Below are 17,158 nucleotides of genomic sequence, written 5' to 3'. Positions count from 1 at the left end.
GAAATAAATATTTGACACGCTAGGTTTGTTAATGAGCTTGATTTAATCCTTCCACAGAGTATATATCACTTTGTATACCCCATAAGTATGTATAGGTATTATTTGCCAAATAAAAATAAAATCAAAAAAATTATTCAGCTTATATCAGCAAAAATTTTTAAATGATTCTGAGCCTAAAAATCAAATAAAAACTCAGAACTAAGTCTGGGAAGTAGCTCAGTGATAGAGTGCTTTATATTTGTCAAGCCCTGGGTTTGACTCTCAACACCACAAACAAAACAAATTCCAGAATCGTGAAGGTTGCACTGAGGAGGCAGGTGAAGTAGAGATACTGTCTAATAGATACCTTGCTCTGTTGACCCAGTGTTGTCTGATGTATTTGTAGAGAACATAGCTGGTAAGCCAGCGCTACAAGTCCCCAGTTCTAGAGCTGCTGCCCCAAGGCCTCCAGTATCTACAGCCAGTGGACGTCCGCAAGATGATACAGACAGTGGCCGAGCCTCCCTCCCAGAACTGCCCCGGATGCAGAGACCCTCTTTACCGGACCTTTCTCGGCCCAATACCACCAGCAGTACGGGCATGAAGCACAGCTCCTCCGCGCCTCCCCCACCACCTCCAGGGCGCCGTGCCAACGCACCCCCTACACCTCTGCCTATGCACAGCAACAAAGCCCCAGCCTACAACCGAGAGAAACCCTTGCCACCGACACCTGGACAAAGGCTCCACCCTGGCCGAGAGGGCCCTCCTGCTCCCCCTCCAGTCAAACCACCTCCTTCCCCTGTGAATATCAGAACAGGACCAAGTGGCCAATCTCTGGCTCCTCCTCCGCCGCCTTACCGCCAACCTCCCGGGGTCCCCAATGGACCTTCCAGTCCCACTAATGAATCAGCCCCCGAGCTGCCTCAGAGACACAATTCTTTACATAGGAAGACACCCGGGCCTGTCAGAGGCCTAGCACCTCCTCCACCCACCTCAGCATCTCCCTCTTTATTGAGTAATAGGCCTCCTCCTCCAGCTCGAGACCCTCCTAGTAGAGGAGCAGGTAAGTGTTTGGAAACCCCTTTATTTCCTTTCATGATTTTTTTTCACCTTTTTTTTCCTCAGAGTGTCCCTTCAGTGATTGAGGAGAAGAATAATTCATACACTTGTATTATTGAGAGCCATTTTTTTGGTACCTGGGATTGAACCCAGGGATGCTTAACCACTGAGCCATATCCCCAGCCTATTTTTTTTTTTAAAAAAACATGGTGTAATTTTTTTTTAAATACCTTTATTTTGTTTGTTTGTTTATTTATTTTTTTTTATGTGGTGCTGGTGATCAAACTCGGTGCCTCATACATGCTAGGCAAGCGCTATACCACTGAGCTACAACCCCAGCCTTCCAGCCTGTTTTTTGTTTTTTGTTTTGTTTTTTACAGGGTTATGGAAAGTTGCTTAGGGCCTCACTAAGTTGCTGAGGCCAGCTTTGAACTTGTGATCCTCCTGCCTCAGCCTCCTGAGACATTGGAATTACAGGCATGGGGCACTGCACTCAGCTTTGAGAGCGGTTTTATATGTCAGGCTCTGTTGTTAGGGAAACATGAGTAAATAGAAAAGATAAAAAATTCTTGTTCTGGATAAAGTAGTAAAACAAATATATAGTACATGGTCTACTTTGGAGAAACACAAAGGAGAGAAGAAATATGAGGGTGGGAATGAGGAAATACTTTGAGATGGAGGAGTAGGTAGAGTCAGGACAAAGCCTTACTGATACAATTATTGTTTTTTTTTTTTTTAGTTTTTGTTTTTTTGGTATTGGGAATTCAACCCAGGGGTGCTTTACTGCTGAGCCACATTTCTAGCCTTTTTTGTTTTTCATTTTGAGATAGAGTTTTGCTAAGTGGCTGACACTGATCTCAAACTTGTGATCTTCCTGCCTTAGCTTCCTGAATTGCTGGGATTACAGGCATGTGCCACTGCACTCAGCATTTTTTTTTTTTTTGGTATTGGGGAATTGAATTCGGGTGCTTAACCACTGAGCCACATCTCCAGCTCTTTTTATGTTTTAAACAGTGACAATTTGGCAAAGACCTGAAATAACGATGGGTAAGCTTAGAAATTCTCTGAAGAGTATAACCATTGCAGGCAATGGGGACAAGTGAAGAGGCCTCAAGGCATGACTGTTGTTGTTGTTTTTATTTTTTAAAGGAGTATTTTTGACTCATTTTGGGGACAGTAGGGAGGTCATTTTGACAGGATGAGAAGGAGAAAGGGGAAGAGTGGCAGGAGTGGAGGTGAGAAAACTAGATTTTCCTGAGAGAACATTGTAGGACTTTGTGAAGAGTTTGGACTGAACTCTGTGATGGGGAGCTACTGGGGGGCGGGGGTTAACAGAGAAGTAGTATTTATTTGATTTACTATTTAATGAGACCACTAGCTTCTGTGTTGAGAACAGACTGTAGGAAGATTGAGGTGGCAAAAAGGAGACCACTCAGGAGGCTGTTGGAATAAACTGGGCAGGTGGGTAAGACAGCAGCAGATCTGGGAGAGGAGTGCTGTTTGGTTTTTGGCATTAAGTAAGTTTGAGATGCCTATTAGACGTCCAAGGAGAGAGAGTGAATTGGTGATTGAATGACAGTTTAAAGTTTAGGGGAGAGATCTGGGCTAGAGAGGTCAATCTGAATGGCATCAAAAACCACATGCTTGATGATATCACCTAAGGAGGTAGTTATATATAGAAAATGTCTGTGGCTGGGGCCTCTTATGTTAGAGATGAAGCAAACCCAGCAGAGGAAATAAAAATCCTCTAATGAGGAAGGAGGGAGGAAAACCAAGAGAGTGATGGAAAAACCTCAAAGTAAAGTGAGTACCTCTTTTCAGTGCTGTTGAAGGGTCTGGTAAGTTGGAGGCTGAGAACTGACGTTGGTCTTAGTATCAGAGGACCAAAACAAACAAACCAACAAACCAGCAGAGTGGGAACAATTTACCTGAATAGTCTTTGAGGAGACAGGAGGAAATGGGATCTGATCTATAGGTAAGGGGTCTTCCATAGAAACAAGAGAATAAGTAGTGCAGTAGTAGGAGCTTGTGAAGTTTCTTCTAATTTGCTTGTTTTCACAGTGAAGAACATCAGCTATAAGTGATAGGGAAGGAGAGGACAGTTTGAGGATAGAGAGAAAAGGCATGAAATGGCCATCTGGAACGCAGGAGTTGAATGGACTAGCATTCTAGGGTAGCTAAAACGTAAAAGGCCTACTTCAGATTAGGGGCCATATGTTTTAAGTAAGAGTAATCAACATGGTGTGTCTTTAGCTGTGCATTTGCAGGTACAGAATAAGGTGCAGAATTGTAGGTAACCAGTGTTGGCATTTTTTGGGCATGTGTGATTGTAAGGGAGAGTGGGGTGTGGGTATATAAAGCTGTATTCCTATGTTATTGGACTTTGAACCATTCCTCCCAAAAGTGGCTGTTAAGCTCTATATGTACATATATTAATCTTTATATGTATAGAATGTTGATAAAGAAATTGTCACTGGGCATGGTATCATATGCCTGTAGTCTAAGTTACTCGGGAGACTGAGGCAGAAAGATCTCTTGAGCCCAGGAGTTTGAGGCCAGCTTGGGCAGCATAGTAAGATACTGTTTCAACAACAAAAGTCTTGTCTTCAAGAAGTATGCATTATAAGCCCATTGAGCCGGGCATGGTGGCACACGTCTGTAATCCCAGCTACTTGGAATGTTGAGGCAGGAGGATGGAAGGTTTAAAACCAGCCTCAGCAATTTAATGAGGCCCTGAGCAACTTAGCAAGACCCTATCTCAAAGTAAAACATAAAAAGGGCTGGGAATGTAGTTAAGTGCCCTGGGTTCAATCCCTGGTACCAAAAAGAAAAAAAAGAAAAAGTCCATTAACTTGTGCTGCTGCTTAGTTAGGTACATACAGTTTTGTACTTTAGGAGTTGGCAGTCTAATAAAAGCCAAACAGTAGTCCACACGTTTTTGACCCATATTTCCTTAGTTTTTGCCACAAGGATATGGTCCTAAGTGGCCCTTGATTCTAAGAAGTTCAGGTTTAATTAATTATTATTATTTTGTGTGTGTGAGAGATACTGGGGGTTGAACCCAGGGGCACTCTACCAGTGAGCTGCATCCCTGGCCCTTTTTTTAAATTTTAAGACTGAGTCTTGCTAAGTTGTGGAGGCTGGCCTAGAACTTGCAATCCTTCTACTCTAGCCTCCTGAGTTCTTGGGCTTACAGGTGTGTGCCACCATATCTGGCCTATTTTTTTTTTTAATTTAATGATTTCTTTAAAAAGACACTTTATTTGGGAAAAGCTTGTTATCTTTCAAACCCATCCAGGAGAGAAGCAGAGAAAAACACAATTTCTGTATGGTTTGAATAGTCTATAGACGTCTTGCTTCTCACATCTCAGTTCTATGTGCTTTGTTTGGAAAATTTTGAAATTATGATCTTTGTTCTTCTTTCTAGTTAGCCATTACCAATGTTGGACTGGGAGAGGCCTCGGCTTATGTCTCATCAGTAACCAGAACAGCAGTTCTTTTTTTATCTATTTTATTTTTTTAGTTATAGACAAACACAATACATTTCTTTATTCATTTATTTTTACTCGGTACTGGGGATTAAACCCAGTGCCTCACATGTACTAGGCAAGTGCTCTGTCACTGAGCTACAGACCCAGCCCAAAACAGCAATTCTTTTTTATTTTTTTATGTTTTTATTTTTAGTTGTCAGTGGACCTTTATTTTGCTTTTTATTTATATGTGATGCTGAGAATCAAATCCAGTGCCTCCCACATGTCCGGCAAGCACTCTATCACTGAGCTACAACCCCAGCCAGAGAACAGCAATTTTTAAGAGTTGTACATTGGGAAAAAAAGATATTTTTATCTGAGGTTTTCTGAGTAGTGACTCTATTTGTTGTATGGCTTTGGGCAGATCGCTCTGATTTTCTGTTTCTTTACTTATCTGTAAGTGATTCAGCTATGGTGGCACAGGCCTGCCTATAATCCCAGTAAGTTGGGAGGCTGAGGCAGGAGGATCACAAGTTCCAGGCTAGCTTCAGTAGCCTAACAAGACCCTGTCTCAAAATAAAAAGTAAAAAGAGCTGGGAGTGTAGCTAAGTGTCACAGCACCCCTGCATTCAATCTCCAGTATTACAAAAATAAATGAATTAAAATTAAAAACATAATAAACTAAATAAAAGTATGTGTGAAAATGTGAGGTGCTGATGAATTTTACTGGTTTTATGCAAATTGCTTCTAGGTATGGACTTACCTTTTTAGATAATATTGTGGCACTATTATGTGATAATGTCATTTTGTTTCTATATGAATTATTTATATTTGAAAGCATGGAATCTTTAACTTCTCAAGAGTGCTCAGCCACCAAAAAACTTGGTTTTATTGATCCACAGAATTTATTTTCTTAAATTTTCCTTTGAGGAGTAAAATACGGTCCTTTTTTAAGGGAATCAAAAGAGAAAATTGATCCATCATGTTTTCTTCAAAACTCGGATTATTTTGGATTCCAAAAGGCTGTCTCCTACCCCAGGGCTTCTTTTGCAAGCTGATTGTTTTTTTAGAGTCTTTGGACTCTTGCTCTGTCATTTGAAATAGTCTTAAAACAGGATCTGTCAAAGAGCTCAGAGGCTTATTGGAGAGAGTGGGATGGTTGGGATGACCCTTTGTGAGAAAGGAGCTGGATAGGATAAACCAGGATCACTCTTGGCTTACTCTGTTTTGGCCAGCTCAGGTTGGCATTCCTCACTGAGACCTGTCTAGTGTCTAGCTGGTATCCTTGTGAACCTAACTAACCCTCTCTGCCTTAGATAGATACAGTTTTTCAGGGCCCTAGGAAATCTAGGGTTTAGGGAATAAAAAAGAGCTTTGATTTGGGATAAAAACAGGTTTAGAGATCTGCTAGGTGATAAGGAGATTAATCTTTATTATATCCAGTGATCCCTGCCCATATCTTAAACAGTTCTTAAAAAGAATGAGAGAGAATTCACATTCTGAGCATATCTTATGAGAAACAAAAACTAACATTTATTGAGTCTGTTGTGCTAGGTTGTGTGTGTTCATGTGTATCATCCCATTACTGTGTTCAGCTATATGATCACCCTACAGGAGTTCTCACAGTATTTCAGGAGGAATGATAATATCCACTTTTATAATTAAAACAGTGTTAAGACACACTTCCAACACCTTAGTTAGGGCCAGGCGTGGTGGTGCATGCCTGTAATCCCAGCAGCTCAGGAGGCTTAGGCATGAGGATCATGAGTTCAGAGCCAGCCTCAGCTACTTAGTGAGGACCTAAGCAACTCAGTGAGACTCCCTGTCTCTAAGTGAATACAAAAAAGGGCTAGGGATGTGGCCCAGTGGTTAAACACCCATGGGTTCAATTCGTGGTACAAAAATTAAAAAAATAAAAAAATCTAGGGAGATAAGATCCTTATTGCTTGAGGTAGAACAGTGTGAGGATATTGCAAAGAGCAGATGTAGGTACTGGTGATATAGCTCAGTGGTAGAGTGCTTGCCTAGCAGGCAGAAGGCCCTGGGTTCAATCCCCGCTATCTCTCTCTGTCACACACACACACCCCAAAAAAGAGCAGATGTGTGCTGAGTCTATTTTTATTAGATCTGTGACCTTAGACAAATAATTTGAGTCCTAGTTGTCTCATTTGTGAAATGGGGATAATAGAAAATACTTTGTAGAGTGGCTGTAAGAGTTTTAGTTTTTAAAGATTTAGTACAGGGGCTGTGGCTGTGGCTCAGCAGTAGAGCACTCACCAAGCATATGCGAGCAAGGCCCTGGGTTCGATCCTCAGCACCACATAAAGTAAAAAATAAAGACATTATGTCCCCCTACAACTAAAAATAAATAAATAAATAAATAGATAGATAAATAAATAAATAAATAAATAAATAAATAATAAAGATTTAGTACATAGTGAAATGCCTGGAATGTGATGGATACCCAGTCAGTGGTAGCTGTTCTTGTTAATTAAAAGCCTATGATAATACAACCTAAACACTGTAGAACCTATTCCAGTGATATTGCCCTTTTCTCAGGCATGCTTTTTAAATTTTTAAAAAATTAATTAATTTTTTTAGTTATAGATGGACACAATACCTTTATTTTGTTTATTTATTTTTATGTGGTGCTAAAGATTGAATCCAGTGTCCCACACATAGTAGGCAAGTGTTCCACCAGTGAGCTACAACCCCAGCCCATATTTATTTATTTTTATGTGCTGAAGATTGAACCCAGTGTCTCACATGTGATGGGCCAGCGCTCTATCATTGAGCTTCAACTCCAGCCCTTAGGCATATTTTTGATATTAGCTTCTTGGCAAAGTTTTGTCTTTTAAAGATGAATTTGAGGGGCTAGGGATGTGGCTCAAGTGGTAGCGTGCTCGACTGGCATGCGTGCGGCCTGGCTTCGATCCTTGGCACAATATACAAATAAAGATGTTGTGTCCGCCGAAAACTAAAAAATAAATATTAAAATTCTCTCTCTTTCTCTCTCTCTCTCTCTCTCTCTCTCTCTCTCTCTCTCTCTCTCTCTCTCTTCTCTCTCTCTCTCTTTCAAAAAAAAATAAAGATAAATTTGATTTTTGTAAATGGCCAAGAAGCAGAGTCAGAGATGGGTACACATTTTGGTTTTTTTTCCTTTTTTTGGTATGAGGTTTGAACCTAGGAGCATTCCACCTAAACCCCCTGCCTAACCCCCCCACCTTTTTATGGGTACTGGGATTGAACTCAGGGGCATTTCCACTGAGCCACATCCCCAGCCCTATTTTGTATTTTATTTAGAGCTAGGGTCTCATTGAGTTGCTTAGTGCCTTGCTAAGTTGCTGAGGCTGGCTCTGAACTCAAAATCCTTCTGTCTCAGCCTCCCGAGCCGCTGGGATTATAGGCATGCACCACTGCACCTAGCTCCCCTGCCTTTTTTTTTAAGCTTTCACAGTGACACTTTTATTTCTGTGGAATTGACCCTAGAAATGTAGTGACTGATTATAATATGTGTATCCCCAATCTTTTTTATTTTTATTTTGAGACAGGGTCTTGATAAGTTACCCGGGCTGGCCTTGAATTTGGGGAGCCTCCTGCCTCCGACTCTTTTGAGTTGCTTGAGATTAAGGATATGCACCACTATATCCAGCCAAATGTTTTTGTTGTTGATGGTGATGTGACAACCTCAGAAGTGCAATGTGACTTCCCATAATAATATCCATGGCTCTGATAAACTGGCTTTGGAAGCACTTCCAAAAGAGGTGTTCCCAAATTTTTTGAGCAATGAGAAAAACACTGTATATATGTAACTTCCCAAGGTGAATCTACTATATATATTCTGAAAAACACTCAATTTAGTCTGTACTGTAAAGTTTTGGAATATATGCTGTAAGATACCAAAAAAAGGAGAAGCTCAAAATAGAGTAGATTGCTTTGAAGAAAGCCTTGAGAAGATAGGACTTGAATTGAACCCTGAAAGATAGATAGGATTTGGGGGTTGAGGTTATAGCTCAATGGTAGAGTGCTTGCCTAACACGTGTGAGGCACTGAGTTCAATCCTCAGCACCACATAAAAAATAAATAAAATAAAGGTATTGTGTCCAACTACAACTAAAACAAATTAAAAAAAAAAAAAGATACAACTTGGTATTAAGGGAAGAGGATTTCAGAGTATTGCAGGGAGAGCCATAAGAACAAAACAGGGATTCAGTTTATTCATTAGACATGGAATACTTCCCATGTGCTGTACATTTGCACAGAAGAAGGAACTATTCAGACATTAGGGAGTACATAGTATACTAGGGAAGAAGCCCATATAATGAATAGTTATAATGCAGTATAGTAGAGTGGTATGGATACGCTGTGTAGTGCAGAAGAGGGGCACCTGACCCAGTGTAGAAATTAAGAAAGAAGAGCTGGGCATGGTGGTGCTCTCCTATAATACTAGAGACTTGGGAAGCTGAGGCAGGGGATTGCAAGTTCAAGGCCAGCCTCAGCAGTTTACCAAGACTCTCAGCAACTTTGTGAGACCCTGATTCAAAATAAAAAATAAAGGGCTGGGGATGTGGCTCAGTAGTAAAGCTCTGCTGGATTCTTTTCTAAAGAAAAGAGGAAGAAGGGAAAGAGGGAGGAAGGGAGGAAAAGAAGAGATCAGGCTTACTGATGTAGTTTACTATTTAAGCAAAGGGCTTGAAACTTTCTTTTGTACAAGATGCAAAAGCCTTGAAAAGATTGAAGCAAGTATTTTAGGGAGTTAAATTTGAGCCGTAAGAGATTGGATGCAAGAATACTTGGAAGTCTACTTGGAAGGCTTTTGCAGAACAGGCTAAATGTGAGATGATCTGAATTAGAATTGTGGAGGAAGGGATGGAAAAGCTAGGGGAAAGACATCAAGAATAGATAGGATTCTTGACTCATTTGTGGAAACTAAAAAAGGTCTGAAACTTTGATATCTGGAAAAGTGACAGTGCTATTCAAGAAATAAGCATGAGGGGGAAAGTGAATATGATATCTAACATGCTACTGAGAGGCTTATAGCACCCAGTTATTCAGGAAAGCACTAAGACACTTTTTGCTGTGTCTCTCAAATCCTCCTTCCCCTTGCCAGCTCAACACTCAAACCTAACTACTTTGAATTTTAATTGCAGCTCCTCCACCTCCGCCCCCTATGATCAGAAATGGTGCCAGGGATGCTCCTCCACCCCCACCCCCATACCGAATGCATGGATCAGAACCCCTGAATAGAGGAAAACCCCCACCTCCACCCTCAAGGACGCCAGCTGGGCCACCCCCTCCTCCACCACCCCTGAGGAATGGCCACAGAGATTCTATCACCACTGTTCGATCTTTCTTGGGTAAGTAGTTAGTTGTTTTGCCTCAGAGTTCCTGTGGTTACTTCACTGACTGCAGTGTCTTGGCTGTCAGATGGCTAGTGTGGAATGGGAATGGCCACAAGATAATCTTTGTTTACAGCAGTTCCTTTCTGACATTTAGTCTCAATCATTTTTATTAATGTCTAAATCTTTTTTTAAATTTTTTTAATTCTACTTGTTATACATGACAGTAGAATGCATTTTGACACATCATGCATAAATGGAGTATAACTTCTCATCCATCTAGTTGTACATGATGTAGAGTTACAGAGGTCATGTAATCATATATGCACATAGGGTAATAATGTCCAATTCATTCTACTATCACTCCTACCTTCACCCCCTCCCCTCCCTTCTCTCCCCTCTGTCTAGTCCAAAATACCTCTATTTCCATCTCCATTGTGAATTAGCATCCACATATCAGAGAAAACATTCGGCCTTTGGTACTTTGGGGTTGGCTTATTTTGCTTAGCATAATATTCACCAGTTCCATCCATTTACTGGCAAATGCCATAGTTTTATTCTTCTTTAAAGCTGAGTAATATTCCATTGTATATATATACCACAGTTTCTTTATCCATTCATATGTTGAAGTGCACTTTGTTGGTTCCATAGTTTAGCTATTGTGAATTGATCTGCTGTAAACACTGATAGAGCTGTGTTACTGTAGAATGTTGATTTTAAGTCCTTTGCGTATAAACCTAGGAGTAAGATGACTGAGTCAAATGGTGGTTCCATTCCAAGTTTTCTGGGGAATCTCCTCTATATTACTTTCCATAATGGTTATACCAATTTGCAGTCTTACCAGCAATATATGAGTGTATCTTTTCTCCTACATCCTCGACAACATTAATTGTGCTTGTATTCTTTTTTTTTAATTGTTTTTTCTTAATTGTTGATAGATCTTTTTTTTATTTATTTATATGTGGTGCTGAAAATTGAACCCAGTGCCTCACACATGCCAGGCAAATGTGCTACCGCTGTGTCACAATCCCAGCCCTTGTTGCTTATATTCTTGATGATTGCCATTCTGACTGGAATAAGATGGAAGTGTAGGAGCTGGGGTTGTGGCTCAGTGGCAGAATGCTTGACTAGCATGCATGGAGGCACTGGGTTCGATTCTCAGCACCACATACAAATAAATTTTTTTTTTTTTTTTAAGAGAGAGAGAGAGAGAGAATTTTTAATATTTATTTTTTTAGTTCTCGGCGGACACAACATCTTTGTTGGTATGTGGTGCTGAGGATCGAACCCGGGTCGCACGCATGCCAGGCGAGCGCACTACCGCTTGAGCCACATCCCCAGCCCTACAAATAAATTTTTAAAAAAATAAAAAAGGTCCATCAACAACTAAAAAAATATTTTAAAAAAAAAGATGGAAGTGTAGTTTTTGATTTTCATTTCTCTAATTTCTAGAGATGTTGAACATTTTTTCTTATACTTGTTGATCGATTGTATTTCTTCTTCTTTGAAGTGTCTGTTCAGTTTCTTTACCTATTTATTGATTGGGTTATTTGGGGGTTTTTTTTTGGTGTTGAGTTTTTTGAGTTCTTTATGTATCCTGGAGGTTAATACTATATGGAGGTGTGTGTAGTAAAGATTTTTTCCCATTCTATAGGGTCTGTCTTCACATTTTTGGTTTTTTCCGTTGCTGTGAAGCAGTTGTTTAGTTTTATTCCATCCTGTTTATTGATTCTTGATTTTACTTCTTGCATTTTTGGAGTCTTGTTAAGGAAGTCAGTTCCTAAACTGACACGGTGGAGATTGGGACCTACTTTTTCTTCTATTAGGCACATACCCTCAAACTTTCATGCCCCATCCATTGACATACCTTTTCTTATGTGAATTCTAGGCATGGTTGCTTTGGAATAGGTTGAAATATAATCAGCAGGTGTCATGCTAACTCTAAAGCTCCTCTCAAGTCCCCCCAAGGATCATTACTTATGGTTAGTTTTCATGGCAGAGGCTGTTCCTCTTTAAGACTGTTCAGACAAGAATTATATATCCTAGGAAAAGCTCCTTTTAGCTGTGTAAAAACTAAACAAGTGGGCTTGGGGTATATCTCAGTGGTGGTGCTTCCTTAGCACGTGCAGGGTCCTGGGTTCAATCCCCAGTACCCCAAAACTAAACAAAACAAGCTTGGTATGCCAAGGCCCTGTTTTGATCCCCAGTATTGAAACAAACAACAAACAAACAAACAAAACATCACACAACTCTTATCTAATCAGCAGAGATCACTGACTGACTAGCTGTGTCATTTTGAGGAAGTCACTTCACTTCTCTGGGCCTCATTTCTGTTATTTGTATAGCAAGGAGATTGATTAGATCAGGAAATCACCAGATTAACTTTTCCAAGTTTATAAGTATTGGGACGTCCTACCTAAAAGATTCTGGTTGTGGAATGGAGCCATAGAAAATGTGGTCCAGAGAATATTATTTATCCACTGTGGAGGACCCCTGGAATAGAGCTTATGTAAGCTCTATTGTAGCTCTAGCACTCTGGATTCCTTGGTGGTTGTTTTCTTCCCTTCTGCCCACATCCCCCATGTTTCAGTCTGTTCCTACTAAATGCATCAGGTGTTTGCTTTGAACACACATCCATAATGAAGAAATCTTTGTAATGTGATTAAACTGCACCTATAGGAAATTTGAGCCTTCTTGTGGAGGGCCATAGAAAGTGGTAGTGGGACCAAGGAGGTGGCTGTCTCAAGTATGTTGCAGAACTAAATGAGGGTAACCTAGGCTGAAAGGGAACTATGTGGTCAAATCTCTCAGAAGCTACAGAAAAATATTACCATTTGAGGTTAATTCTGTAATTTGTGGATTCAATTCAGGTAGTTTCCCATGGTGACAATCTATAAAATGACCATGTTATTGAATCTTGGAATTCTTGTTTCTTTCTGCTTCCATGCAAACAGTTGGAAGCAGTTTCCTGTTTTTGCCTGATTTTTTTTTTTTTTTTTTTTTAGAGAGAGAGAGAATTTTTTTTTTATATTTATTTTTTAGTTTTCGGCGAACACAACATCTTTGTTTGTATGTGGTGCTGAGGATCGAATCTGGGCCGCACGCATGCCAGGCAAGCGCGCTACCGCTTGAGCCACATCCCCAGCCCTCTTGCCTGATTTTTGATGGGAAATTTTGAAGAATCAGCTCAAAGACTTACTCCTTAAAATAACCAAGTTTGTGCATGGGAGCCACCTCGGGTGCTGCTGTTGCTGTCTTTAAGAACCTTGGTTAGATGGGCAAGGCAGGCCCTCCATATGTCAGAGTGCATTTAAAGATTAGTAAGGGGGCCTCATAAGACAGAGGTCAGTGGAGCAAGAGAAGTTCAATATGAGGTAATACTCTGTTCTTTTCGCAGATGATTTTGAATCAAAGTATTCTTTTCACCCAGTAGAAGATTTTCCTGCTCCAGAAGAATATAAACATTTTCAGAGAATATATCCCAGCAAAACAAACCGAGGTAAGAGTAGTAGTAAAGAAAGTGTTTCCATAATTGCATACAATATAGAATTTTTGTGTTTTCTTAAGTCAAAATCTGCTTCTCCTCATCTTCATTTTCTTTAAAAGAAACAAAGCAAAACAAGAAGACAATCTAGTCCCCAGATTTTAAAAATTAGCTTAAAAAGCCTTTTTGTTTTATTTTTTCAGCTGCCCGTGGAGCCCCACCTCTGCCACCCATTCTCAGGTGAAGTCTGGCTTGGTCCTGTTCCTCAGGAAAAAGGATGGACCTCCTTTTTTTGTCAGATGGTCCTCTCCATTCCCCTGAAACCTGCATGAGAGCTCCTAACATGTTTCTCCTGTGCAAACAATCCTAGACTCCAAGCATCCTTCCAGCTCACCTCCATCTATGCATCTCATCTCTGGACTTGGTGATTGGACTCTTTGCGTCGGCAGTAGGGTCTCAAACTCTGTATCCATCCCTACTCTAACAAACCCTGCTGGCCAGAAGAGGAGAAAGCCTCCATGTCTCCTGCTCTCCTCTGGGGAAAGGTGCCTTGTTGTGGTGAATGAACTCATTGTTGGGCAGGGTGGAGATTTGGTACCCTTATCTGCCCTTATCCACTGTAGGGGGAGCTTGGCAGGTAGATTATATTCCATCATTTTGGAGGCTGGCACGGCCAGAACTTTGGTGGGAAGGGAGGGGGCATTTTTAGTGAAGCAGTAAAGGAGTTTGCAGAGAATTGATCTGTTTTAAAGGTCAGCTTTGGAGAAAGGACAAGGAAATGGGTCTTCTTTATTTTTAGGGGTATTTCAGTTTTGTTCTCACTGCCCACCACCCAATCCCAGGGCTAAGTTGGATATAAACACTAAATACTAATTAGTTGAACTAAAACTTTAATCAAATGAGAGGGCGAAAAAAACCGAGGATCATTTTAGAGCTATTCAGTTCTTCTGTAACTAAGGAACTAGGAGCCATTTGAGTCCTCTAGGACTTCCTGCCCCCTTTCCTCAGGGTGCTAGGCTGAAGGGTGTTCTGCCCCATCTCCTCAAAAGAAAAATTCCTTTTTGTCAGGGGCATCATTCATTCCTGATTCACAAATCCCAAAAACTGCTGGTAGGAAATAGGAAGACAGGGTCTGGGCCTTAACTTCAAGTCTGCCTCAGTCTTGTCTTACTGACCCTAGCCCTTTGAGTCCTTCATGTTCCAGAATGACTTAAGAAGGGAAGGGCAAAACACTCTGCAAAAGACTTTATGGCCTGCTCATGCTGAAGTTCACAGCCCATCTGACTGAGAAAGCTCTTTCCATTCCTTTCTTTATCAGCCTCACCTTCCCAAGATTTCAGGGGCTAATGCAGCAGAGTTAAGGGGTGAGGAAGTGAGTAGAAGTTTGTGGAGATACTCAAAATTCCTTTATGCCAAGAAGCACAAAAGACTTTGGTGTGAAGTTGCTTCAGTCTGATAGGTCTTCCTTGGTAGCCAGCAATATGTTGTTTCTTTGTCTTCCAGGCCTTAATTAAAAGAGCACAGAGAAAATGGAGGGACCAACTGAGGTTGGATGATGGGACAGTGACTTTCCCTTCTCCAACAACAGGTTGGGGCTCCTGGGCTTCACACACCAGATGGTTTGGTTTGCTACAGCTGTTGCCATATATAGAGGCTACTCAAAACTTGGCATGAGAGCAGGGAGACCAGGCTGTTTTTGAAATGAAGGGGGAAAACTATTTAAAACCCTCTTCTGAAACATCACAGGCTTGAAATGCTGCAGGGACCTTTCTAATCCATTAGATCAGATCATAAACTAAGGATCTGAGCATGATGTCAGGTGAAACCCAAATCTTCTCAATGGTAGATGAAGGAGGGCTCAACTTGGGTTATCTGTTTGGAGTCTCTTTGTCCTTTGCCATCCCTTAGACCACATTAACTCTGGATATAGACTCTCATGATTAGGTCTGTCACCAGACTTTTTCAATTATTATTTATCATGCTTTTTTTAAAATCTGTTAGCAGTTACTTCCCAGACATTTCCCCAGCATCCTGAAGTGACTAGAGCTGAGAGAGAGGAGAGTACAAGAGTTGTTACTGCAGCAGAGTTCCAGGGTAGATGCTGACAAGTTACTGAACTTTGACTGTGAAGTCTTCCCATTTATTTTTGAAATGGGAGTTGATGCCTTTTGTACAGTGTTTATCAGAGTGTGTTTTTCTTTTTCCTTTATTCAAACATACATAGAGCATCAAAATAAGAATCACAAATAAAACCAAACCTCAGCTTTTCATTGGGGCTGATGTCTTCCTCCCCATGACCTGCTACTACTCATATTCCTCAGCATTTGGACTGTGTCACATGGGTATTGATTGTACTTTAACTGTCTTGGCCTCATGAAAAACAAAAAGGCCTGGGTCTAGATCTAATCAAATGGCTTTTCTCCTTTGGAACATGTTAATGACACAGCACCTATTTAAATATCTTTGCCTTATACATTATTTCTTCCCACTGTTAATAACAGATTTATTATCATGTATATTTGCTATTGAAGATGGGAATGTGATCCTCATAATTATTGGTCTATTTTGTATGTTGTACAGAGCTTGTAATATAGGTTTAAGGTGGGCTAGCTGCAAGAGCACTAAAACTTCTCACCTTTAAAACTGCTCTTTTTATCTGCTCATGGGGATGTCAACTCTTCAGTGGAAGATCAGGTGGTCTCATGTTGAGGCTATAGCCCAGTCCCCATTAACTCCCTTCTCCATTCCTGGAGGGAAGAGACATTGCCCAACTAAGCATCTGAGAAGCTGTGTTAACAGTGATTGTGTGGGCTTGGTTTTATGATGTTTTTCCTTAGTGGGAAAAACGTAATAGTTGTTTCTTACTGCCCTTTCTAGGAAGCAGGGCAGTGACCTCCAGGTTTTTAAATGAGCTAGATGTCTGTCTTCCCCCTCTCTGGTCAACAAACCTGGACCAAGGCATGTTGATATTCCAGGTATGGTTTTCTTCATCATGGGGATTTGATCCAGCTGCATAGCCCCACCATTTTCACAGCCTACGCCAGCAGAGTAAGAGCCTAGGACTATACCAGCTGATAGACATGAGGCTGCTGTCTCCAGGAATTTGTCCCAGCCTCTTAACTGGCAAAGGCAAGGAGACTGGCCATTGCACTGGGGGACTCCCCTCACCCCTTTGGCTTCTCAGCTTGAAACCCAGATTTACCTCCAGGAAGAGGTGAGAAAAAAATGTAAATAGACTTGCTACAGAGCAACTCAGGGTTGGGGTGTGTTTTAATTCTCCTGATCACTTGAAATAATCTGTAGGCTGAGTGCTTATGGGAGTGGGGGAGAAGTATTACTCCAGGGTCCTTCCTTTCTGTGAAGCTCTGGGGGTGGAGTATAGGGGATCAGAGGCCCTTTGATGGCACTACTGTCCTGGAAACCCAACCTACAATCAACTGCAAAATCAGATTCTTCACATTCCAGTTGTAGTCTTTCTTTCCCTGTTGAATATTAGTCCCTAGTTATGAAGTCATGGGGGCTTTCTGTTAAGCCACCCTAATTTAGGGAATGGGAGGGAAAGGCGGGTGAGCATTATAGCTCTGCCTTCAAGACTTATATCTTAAAAACAAAATGAAACAAAACTATAACCACCTTCAAAATCACATGCAAATAAAGAAAAAGGGATAACTGACTGAAGGAAGGGTTTGGTTCCATTCAACTCCACGTTCATTGTGCCTTTACTTGTGTTAGATTTCTGTGCTTTCTTCCTTTCCCTCTGAAGTAATTAAAATCTTCCTTGATAACTGCTGTTTCCTACTTTCTACTCTTATTTGTGACAACTTGGT

At 40.9% G+C, this 17,158-nt stretch overlaps 2 protein-coding genes across 4 annotated transcripts in view; one reads left to right on the top strand and one right to left on the bottom strand.

The window, feature by feature from the left end:
- Wipf2 (WAS/WASL interacting protein family member 2) overlaps window positions 1-17,116 on the top strand; it is a 48,379-nt gene extending 31,263 nt beyond the window's left edge. For all 3 annotated transcript variants that reach the window (XM_005321814.5, XM_021724200.3, XM_021724201.3), the window contains 4 exons: window positions 386-1,042; window positions 9,659-9,865; window positions 13,245-13,346; window positions 13,535-17,116. In XM_005321814.5, the coding sequence (XP_005321871.1) occupies window positions 386-1,042; window positions 9,659-9,865; window positions 13,245-13,346; window positions 13,535-13,575 (1,007 nt within the window). In that variant the 3' untranslated portion in view covers window positions 13,576-17,116. The remainder of the gene's footprint in view (window positions 1-385; window positions 1,043-9,658; window positions 9,866-13,244; window positions 13,347-13,534) is intronic.
- Top2a (DNA topoisomerase II alpha) overlaps window positions 1-17,158 on the bottom strand; it is a 323,275-nt gene that overhangs the window by 195,096 nt on the left and 111,021 nt on the right. The gene's annotated exons all lie outside the window — the stretch shown is intronic.

Source organism: Ictidomys tridecemlineatus, chromosome 3 (assembly GCF_052094955.1).
Source record: "Ictidomys tridecemlineatus isolate mIctTri1 chromosome 3, mIctTri1.hap1, whole genome shotgun sequence".
NCBI lineage: Eukaryota > Metazoa > Chordata > Mammalia > Rodentia > Sciuridae > Ictidomys > Ictidomys tridecemlineatus.
This window is presented reverse-complemented; position numbering and strand designations above follow the sequence as displayed.